We start from the raw sequence: 9463 nt of genomic DNA on the forward strand, positions 1-9463 counted from the left end.
TAAAAAATGAAATATGAAAAACACTTTCCAAAACAAAAAAAACTCTAAATTTTAAGTATATCATATTTGAATTGCAAAAAATCAAAGATAGAGATAATGGGGTTCTGACTTCTACTTGAAGAAGGAAAAATGAGGAAAGGAAAGCACCAAAATTCATACCATTCCTATTGTTCTCGTCATCAGTTCTCTTCCACAAAGACAGAAATCACATCAGTCATTCTTACAGTTCTACTGTAAGCTAGGAATTTCTCTTGGCTTGACCTTCAAAATGTACCCAGACTAACTATACTCAATATACTGTAACAACCTATAAAGGAAAAGTGTCTGAAAAAGAATGTATATATATAGAGATAAAGACAGATAGATATACTTTTCTGACTCACATTGCTGTATACATGAAACTAACATGAGCTGGACTGTGAAGAAGGCTGAGCGCCGAAGAATTGATGCATTTGAACTGTGATGTTGGAGAAGACTCTTGAGAGTCCCCTGGACTGCAAGGAGATCCAACCAGTCCATTCTGAAGGAGATCAGCCCTGGGTGTTCTTTGGAAGGAACGATGCTAAAGCTGAAGCTCCAGTACTTTGGCCACCTCATGGGAAGAGTTGACTCATTGGAAAAGACTCTGATGCTGGGAGGGATTGGGAGCAGGAAGAGAAGGGGACGACTGAGGATGAGATGGCTGGATGGCATCACTGCCTCGATGGATGTGAGTCTGAGTGAACTCTGGGAGTTGGTGATGGACAGGGAGGCCTGGCGTGGTGCGATTCATGGGATCGCAAAGAGTCAGACACGACTGAGCGACTGAACTGAACTGAACTGAACACAACATTGTAAATTAACTATACTTCAATTTTTTAAAAAAGATGAAAAAAAAGTACCCAGAAACTGCTCACTTCTGCTATAGTCTTCATTTTTTTCCATTGTGATCCAAGTGTCATCATTTCTCACTTGAATTACTATAGGATTTTTGGGTGGATCATACAGAGCGCCAAGTTGGTTCTCTTTTTTCTAACGGAGAGGGCAGATCATAGCTCCTCATTTCTCAAAACCCTATCTCTTCACATAGCCTATCAAACCTTATGAGATGTGGGCCTTGTTTTCTAGCCAGCTCTGGAACACTGTCCTCAGCCTTTGCTCAGTCATCCCTTCTGCCTAGAACATTTTGTATCAGTAGCCAGGCCCTAAACTCTCCCAGGGCTGGGCTATCCTCTTTCCTTCACCACTGTGTGTGCATTCCACCCAGCTGGTTGCCAAAACCCCACAGGCTTTAAGGATATGAGTGCAAGTCTCTTGGAAGCAGTATGACTGAAAAGAGATTTTTGGTCCAGTGTGTTCAGGGAGCTATTTGTAGAAGACATGACTCAACAGATTATTGCCCAAATCCCTCCAGAGCTCTTGAACTAAAAACCTGATAGAAGCCAGTTTCTGCCAGGGTTTTATCCTCACACCTCATCTTTGTCCCAACTGAGTTAGGAGATAGATGGGCCCAGGGTTTGAGCTGCGGGAGTTTGTCAAACTGGAATTTTATTTTTCTTAGACACTCCAAGCACAAAGTTATGGCAGGATCTGAACTGTGCTGGAGTAAAGAGATAAGAGGACCACATCTCTCATTCCTGAGGTCAAGGAAGTCTCCTCAACTACACACATGCAAAAAGACTCCTAAGGAGAGAGGCATCATCCCATAATATGTGTTGTCATAGTCCTTTTAGCGTTTGCACTGGAATCCAGCTTAGCAAAAAGATGCACATGAATATCAGGGAGGGTCCTAAGGAAGTTCAGATGTGGAAAAAAGAAGTGAGATATTTGGCCAGAGGAGAACCAAGACCCAGAAGACCTGTTCCTAGATAAATTATAAGCCACCTCTTTACTGCACTCCTCCTCTTTAGGGAAGATGCCCATACCCTTTCTCTCCAGGTGTGTATTTCTGCCTTGCCTCTGTCTTAAATAAATAAACTGCTTCTCTCTGTGCTCTTGCACATGTTGTGTTGTGCTAATAATAATACACTTTGTACTTGTTTTTACAGTTTTTACCTCCGTAAAATATTCTTGCTTTCAAATGGGGCAAGATCCAGAGCAACTTCACTTCTAGCCTCTCTACCCTGGTGGATTGGCATCTAGAATTTCTGGTTTTCATCTAGACTACTTAGGTTCAATTCCTGGGCAGGGAACTCAGGTCCTGTTTCAGAACTGCTAATTGCCATCTCTCTGAGATCATAAGCTTGGTGTTGATGATAGAGAATCAACCTGCCCACCCCCCCAGATGGAATGACACACTTGTAATCTCTTTACCTTTCATGATGTTATTCTTAGAGGAAGACTATGAAGAAGTTCTAGTCTTTACACACTGATTCTTATATTTAATGAACAATTTCAAGAAGGCACGAGTCTCTTTCCATTGTTTAATAACAAAAGAAACATGTCAGGCTTACTTTATTGGTGCAGATGATAATGTGAAGCCCAGAGAATGGAGTAACCTTGTCCAAGGTCACACAGTTCCTACAAGTCAGACTCCATCTCTGACCTTTGCATCACATTTCAGTGAGCAATGAATTTTATATTGGTTCTCCTTCCTCACTTTTAATATGAGTTCAGAAGAAAGACTGTCCCTAGCAATTCTGGGGAAATGGTAAATCATATATATCTATGGGTCTTCATAAGATGAAAATAGAGGTGCTCATGGAGGAAAGATTCATTGTGAAACTAATTACTACTATCTGTTTCCTTGACATCTTCCATTCAATGTTTTCAGATTGCTCAGCTCATAGCTTCACCCCAGCCAGGCAGAGGGTTCAATTTGTTCAGAAGAGGAAAGCAAGCCACAAAAGAGTCTGAGCTTATAGAGGAAGGAGAAGAACAAGAGAGGAAGCCCCAGAAGGGTGGGCATGTCTGTACTCTCTATTTCCCCTGCATCTTCTGCATCTTCTTCAAGGCCCTCATTACCTCCTTGTTCCTCAGGCTGTAAATGAGTGGGTTGAGCATTGGGGTGAGGATGGTATAGAAGAGGGAGATGGCTCGGTCCCCTGCTGGAGTCCTAGCAGAGGCTCTCTGCATGTAGCTAAATATGGCTCCCCCATAGTAAAGACCCACCACAGCCAGGTGGGAGGAGCAAGTGGACAGAGCCTTCTGTTTCCCCTCAGTGGAGGTCATGTTAATTACAGCCATGAGGATCCAGGCATAGGAAGCCACAACGACCCCCAGGGGCAGCAGCAGCATGATCACGCAGCAAGCATAGACGAGGTCCTCAAAAAGGGATGTGTCTGCACAAGAGAGACGCAGCACGGCAGGGACCTCACAGAAGAAGTGGTCTACCTGGAGAGAGCCACAGTAGGGGAAGCTGAAAACCATCCCTACATCAATCACACTGTCAGCCATTCCACCCATCCAGGATGCCAAGGACATCAGACAGCAGGCCTTCCAGTTCATGAGCACAGGGTACCGCAGGGGGTGACACACAGCCACATACCTGTCATAGGCCATGACTGCTAGGAGGAAGCACTCAGCTCCTCCTACCATGACCACTAAGAAGATCTGAGTGGCACAGCCACCCCGAGAGATGAACTTACTTCCCGAGAGGAAGTTGGCTGCCATCTTGGGCACCACTGCGCCCATTATGGTCAGGTCCATGATGGAGAGCTGGCTGAGAAAAAAGTACATGGGAGTGTGCAGGCGCCTGTCAGCCTGGGTGAGCAGGAGGAAGAGGATGTTGCTGGCCAGGGCTGTAGCAGAGGCCAGAAGGACAAGGGAAAATAGGAAGAAGTCATATGGTGAGTAGCTGAACAGACCCAAAAGGATAAAGTCTGATAGCGAGGTGTGGTTCCAAATATCCATGACCTTGACCCTGAGGGAAAAATAAATGAGTAAACATCAAAACGAAACAACTTACCTGGCATCTCCATCATATACGTAAACTGTCTCCTGTTTCTTCTAGAGGACGGTTCCCAGCTCTCTGTCTTATCCCTGTCCTTTCCCTCTGCAGTGAAATCCTTTCCCTCTCATTTGTCCTCAGTGGTTACCAAACAAGATTTGATCCTTATTTCTCCTGAAAACTAGTTAGTACGCCCCCAGAGAAAGGGGCCTAAATAATGCAAAGGGAGAGAGAGAAGGGATTTTATGGCAAATAGCTATAGGTTTAGGAAAAGTGGATGTAGCTTTAAGACTATGAGAGTATTGGAGTTTTCAATAGAGAGTAGGAGAAGGAAAAGTGTATAACAGATGTAAGAATAAATGCTATTAAAAATATAAGGCTTTCATTTTCCCTTCCCCCATTTTCTTAGAGCATTTACTTTAGAGAAATTTGTAAGTTATTTGACTCTGAAATGTACACAAACATTTAAAAAGTGAAATCATCTTCTAGCCAGCTTTCAGACCCAGTAGTGTCTTTCTCAAAAACTTGAGCCTGCAATTAAAATGAATTAAATAATTTTAAAAAACTTGAGATCCATATCTTTTCATTGCAATCATCCAGGAAGATAGAGCCCCTACTTCCCCGGCTCTGTAGGAGGGCAGGACCCTAACTTCAGCAGGCACCTTGCTCCAAGTTGCAGAATTCTCTCTTGTAGAATGAGAGCAGTTTATTTTCCTTTGAATAAAGCCATTTAACCAACACAGTCACTCCAATTACCAGGTGAATCTAGAATGAACTTTGTGTGCCAAATGGTGCTGTCAAGTCTCTTATTTGAGAACTGATTACTGTTTATCCTGAGAGCATGAATATAATGGATTATCCTTGCCTGGATGTAGAAAAGAGTGATATTTTCATGTCTTTGCATTCACTTAGCAGATCACCTATAATGCACATCACATTCTGATTTAATGTTTATTCAAAAATAAAGCTGTTTTTCTTTCTCTTATACCTTTTTGGAGAGGTTTTCAGGGTAGGACGGAGGTTTAGTTTTTGTTATATTTCTAGAGTCAGAAAATTGTGGCAGTGGGGAGAGAAATCCCAGGACATAGTGAATTACACAAACATGCCAGCTCCTGATGGCTCACACGATAAAGAATTTGCCTGCAATGCAGAAGACCTGGGTTTGAACCCTGGGGCAGTAAGATCTCCTGGATGAGAGCATGGCAACCCACTCCAGTATTCTTGCCTGGAGAATCCCTATGGACAGAGAAGCCTGGCAGGCTATAGTCCATGGGGTCACAAAGAGTGGGAGATGACTGAACAATGAAGCATAGCCAGGCAAGGGAGCCAGTGGACAGCTCGGGTAGGTAGATTCCATGATCAGCACAGGCAGGAACATTGCAGTGACACAGACACACGTGTGGCAGAGGCACAACAGACCTGCCTGCCCACTTTGTCTCAGTTCAGAGGCTGGAGGACAGATGATCAATGGTGAAAATTTTCCCCCCAAAAACTAGGATTATCATATTTTGGTCTCTGACGCTGATAACATTTGTCACTCGACAGCAAGGAAGCATCTCTGTGTCCAGCCTGATACTATAATCTGAAGTCTGAAGTGAAACTAACTTCACATTTCTGGGTCACTTTCAGTCCCTTATCTGTCAGGTCTTCCCTCACCTGCTTCAGCACCTACCACCCCTATTCCATTCCCCAGAGTTCATCTTTCACTCTGACCTATAAATCTCAACAGAAATGGGTTAAACCCAAGCAATAGACAAAGATTTAGTCCTCAGGGCAATGCATGAGCAAGTGGTGACCTGAGAAATCCCCTCACAGACTCTCCTCCAACTCCATGGCTCCAAATAAAAATTTGTAGAACTAACCATCCAAGATGTTCTTCTGCTTCTTACAAAACTGATGAGCTCATGCCCCAGGTTTATATCTCTAGTTGCAGAGCAGATATCTTGGGAGACCCAACTGGCTCATAATGACCCCAGGGAATAGATAGAACCTCCACCCCAAGGAAGAAGCCAAAATTAATGACATGGCTTCAGGATAAAGTTCATTCCCCATAGCCCTGGCTCTGAAAAGCACCCCAGACTCCCTTCTAAGCAAAGGAAGGGCCCATCCATTGACATGTCCACCTACACTTCCCTCAGGACTCTTAACCCTCACTTCACCCATGGGAGCTAGGAGAGAATGTGATCACCACCAAGTATCAGAGTGAATATCTAGCTGCATTCTGAAATTTTGGTCTTGGATGATGAAGTGGTCCCTGGTCAGTTAATCTATGACACTTGTACTCAAGTGATGTCCTATACCTTTATGGACTTGACTGTTGGTTTTTTGTTTTCCATTCAAGAAGCTATATTTGTGCACTATGGAATGAAACAAAGAGCAGCCACATGAGGAAAGCAAAGGGTCTTTATTCAGAGCTTTCGATAGCAAAAGGGTCAGCCACTGTTACTTGCATTTTGGCAGAGGCACAAAGGCAGAGGAGTGGGAAAGCTTTAGAAAAAGAGAAGCTCCACATATGTCCTGATTGGAGAACACTGGTGTGGTGAATCTATTGGCAGACTAATCAAGAGCACCATTATTGGTAGGGTACATATTTGGCTTTTTTTGGTTAGCCTTAACTTGGAAGTGGAGCAAAAAATTAGGGAAGTTGTCAGTTATTAATCAAGCCTTAGACATTTGGGGCCTATTGTTACAGAAGTGATTGTTAAGCTTCCTATATTGTTACCAAAGTGAACACTCTATCTTCTACAAGACTGACTTATAAAAGACTGCCTTCCTGGCTGGACTGTTTAATATTGACAAAAGGGTTGATTTCCTTGGCAAGTTCTTGCAGTTTTTGGGTTAGAGTTCTTTTTTTATATATGGTCCATTGTCCATATGTTCAATCTCTCAGCAGCTATAAATGTGAATATCACATTGCTGCATTTTAATATGAAAACTGTTAAGAGAGAGTTCTAAGAGTTCTCATCACAAGGAAAAAAATTTTGTATTTATATGAGATGATAAGTAAAGTTAATTAAATTTTGTGATAATCTCATAGTATATTTACATCAAATCATTATGCTGTACACTTGAAACTTATACAGTGCTATATGTCAGTTATATCTCACTAAAACTAGGAGGAAAAAAAAACGCTCACCATAAAGAAGGTTCTACCCACTCCAGCACTCTTGCCTGGAAAATCCCATGGACGGAGGAGCCTGATAGGCTGCAGTCCATGCGGTCATGAAGAGTCGGACACGACTGAGCGACTTCACTTTCACTTTCATGCATTGGAGAAGGAAATGGCAACCCACTCCAGTGTTCTTGCCTGGAGAATCCCAGGGATGGTGGAGCCTGGTGGGCTGCCATCTATGGGGTCGCACAGAGTTGAACACGACCGAAGTGACTTAGCAGCAGCAACAATGCTGAAAGAAAAAGGAAGAAAAAAAAAAAAAAGAAAAAGTATGGGTAGATACAATGGGCTACAATTCATCCATTAAAAAATAAGGAAATCCTGCCATATGCAACAATACAGAAGAATCTTGAAAGCTTTCTGCTAAGTGAAATACATCAGACAGAGAAAGACAAATATTCCATGATCTCACTTATATGTAGAATCTAAAAACAAAAACAAAACCCCTCATAGAAACAGTTTCTACTGATTGCCAGAGGCTGGGAGGTGGTGGGTAGGGGACACGGTGGGAGAATTGGGTGAAGGAAGTCAAAAGGCACAAATTTCCCGTTATAAGATAAGTAAGTTCTTGAGATGTAAGGTACAGCATAGTAACTACAGCTAACAGTACTGTAGTGTATATTTGAAAGTTGTTAAGAGAGTAGATCTTAAAATTCTCAACACAAGGAAAAAACCTTGTAATTATGTGAGGTGATCGCTCACTCGCTCAGTTGCTTCAGTCGTGTCTGACTCTTTGCAGTCCTATGGGCTGTAGCCTTCAGTGGTGTCTCAGATTCTTTCTGTTGCTGTAATAAACGACCACAAACTTGGTGGCTTAAAACAATTTCTTTTCTCTTACAGGTCTAGAAGTCAGAAGTATAACATTAGTTTCATTGGTTTAAAGTCAGAAAGCTGGTTGCTTCTGAGGTCTCTGAAGAAAAATTCTTACTTTGTTCAGATTCTAGTGGCCTCCTGTATTTTTTTATTTCTGATCCCTTTCTCTGTCTTCAAAGTCAGTAGCATATCATCTTCAAATCCTTCAAATAGCTTCCATTGTCTTATCTCTTCCTTTCACAGTCAAATCTTCATATCCCTCTCTTTTGTGATTCAATTTAGGGCCAGATAACTCAAGGCAGGGGCTTCCTTTGTGGTTCAGTAGTAAAGAAACTGCCTGCCAATGCAGGAGATGCAAGTTCAAGCCCTGCGTTGGAAAGATCCACTGGAGAAAGAAATGGCAACCCACTCCAGTATTCTTTCTTGGGAAACCCCATGAACAGAGGAGCCTGGTGGGCTATATATAGTCCATGAGGTCACAAACAATTGGACGTAATAGTGACTAAACAACAAACACAGGGCAAACTCTCCATCTAAAAATCATTATCTTAACAAATTCAAAGTCCTTTTTACCATCTGTATTCATTTCCTGGGATGCTGGAACAAAGTAATGTACACTGGGTGGCTTAAATGACAAACATTTATTATCTCAGTTCTGGAACTAGAACTCTGAAATCAAGGTGCCTGAAGGACATGAAGAAGAATTGGTTCTGTGCTTCTCTCCTTGCTTCTGCTAGCATCAGGCATTCCTTGGCTTTAAAATGGCATTCTCCTTGTGTCCCTTCACATCATCTGCTGTGTATGCCCATCTGTCTCTAAGTCCACATTTCCCTTTTGGATAAGGACATCACTCACGTTGTATGTGAGTCCACTCTAAAGACCTCATCTTAACTTGGTCACCTACAAAAGACCTTACTTCCCAATAAGGTTGCATTCACAAGCAGGGGGGGACTTCAAATCTTCATGATTTTTATTTATAAAAACACATGTATAAAAAGATACAATAATCATAAGTAAAATAGATACATAAAATGCCTCATGAATAAAACAGTGTTAATGACAGATTTGTTCATAAGCATGAAATCAAGAAGGACCCTGTGTTACTGAAAGCTTGGCCTATCTTTGCACCAGTGCTGAATCAAATCCCAGAGACAGAGTTTTGGATAAAGTAAAAAGCTTTATTGCTTTACCAAACACTGGACTTCTGCCCCCAAAAACTACGTGTCTCCACCCCAGAGAACCTGATGAGGGGTTTTATAACAGTGGATTAAAGGTGGGGTCTCTGACAATAGGGTGTGAACAGCCTTGGATTCCCTTAATCTCATCTCAGATGGTCAGTCTCTTAATCTTGATGAGTTTCTCTGGTCCCTTTAATCTTGTATCAGTGGTTTCTTGGCTGTTCCTCCCCTGACTAGCAACTGTTTGGAACTCAGGAAAGGTCATAATGACTGGAGCCTTGCTGGCAAGAGATGGGTGACAGAAAGACCTCTGTGCCTGGGAGCCCCATAAGGCCCCACCTGCAAAGCTTTCTCAGGGGTAGATCCCCCATGTCCCCTATCTCTTATTTGCAGAAAAACTTTAGCCTCCAGACCCACATATGCTGTGTGGAG

General features: G+C 42.5%; 1 protein-coding gene across 1 annotated transcript; it reads right to left on the bottom strand.

Moving 5' to 3' along the window:
- Positions 1-2898: 2898 nt before the first annotated feature.
- On the bottom strand, positions 2899-3831 carry LOC128050867 (olfactory receptor 2M3-like). Its single transcript, XM_052643290.1, has one exon. It carries the CDS (start codon positions 3829-3831, stop codon positions 2899-2901), a length of 933 nt encoding a protein of 310 aa, XP_052499250.1.
- Between the last annotated feature and the right edge of the window lie 5632 nt (positions 3832-9463).

The sequence above is a fragment of the Budorcas taxicolor genome, chromosome 7 (assembly GCF_023091745.1).
Source record: "Budorcas taxicolor isolate Tak-1 chromosome 7, Takin1.1, whole genome shotgun sequence".
Lineage (NCBI taxonomy): Eukaryota > Metazoa > Chordata > Mammalia > Artiodactyla > Bovidae > Budorcas > Budorcas taxicolor.

Bases quoted from the DNA above. Each gene is read 5' to 3' on its own strand.
- LOC128050867 (XM_052643290.1), bottom strand. From the start codon at position 3,831: ATGGATATTTGGAACCACACCTCGCTATCAGACTTTATCCTTTTGGGT.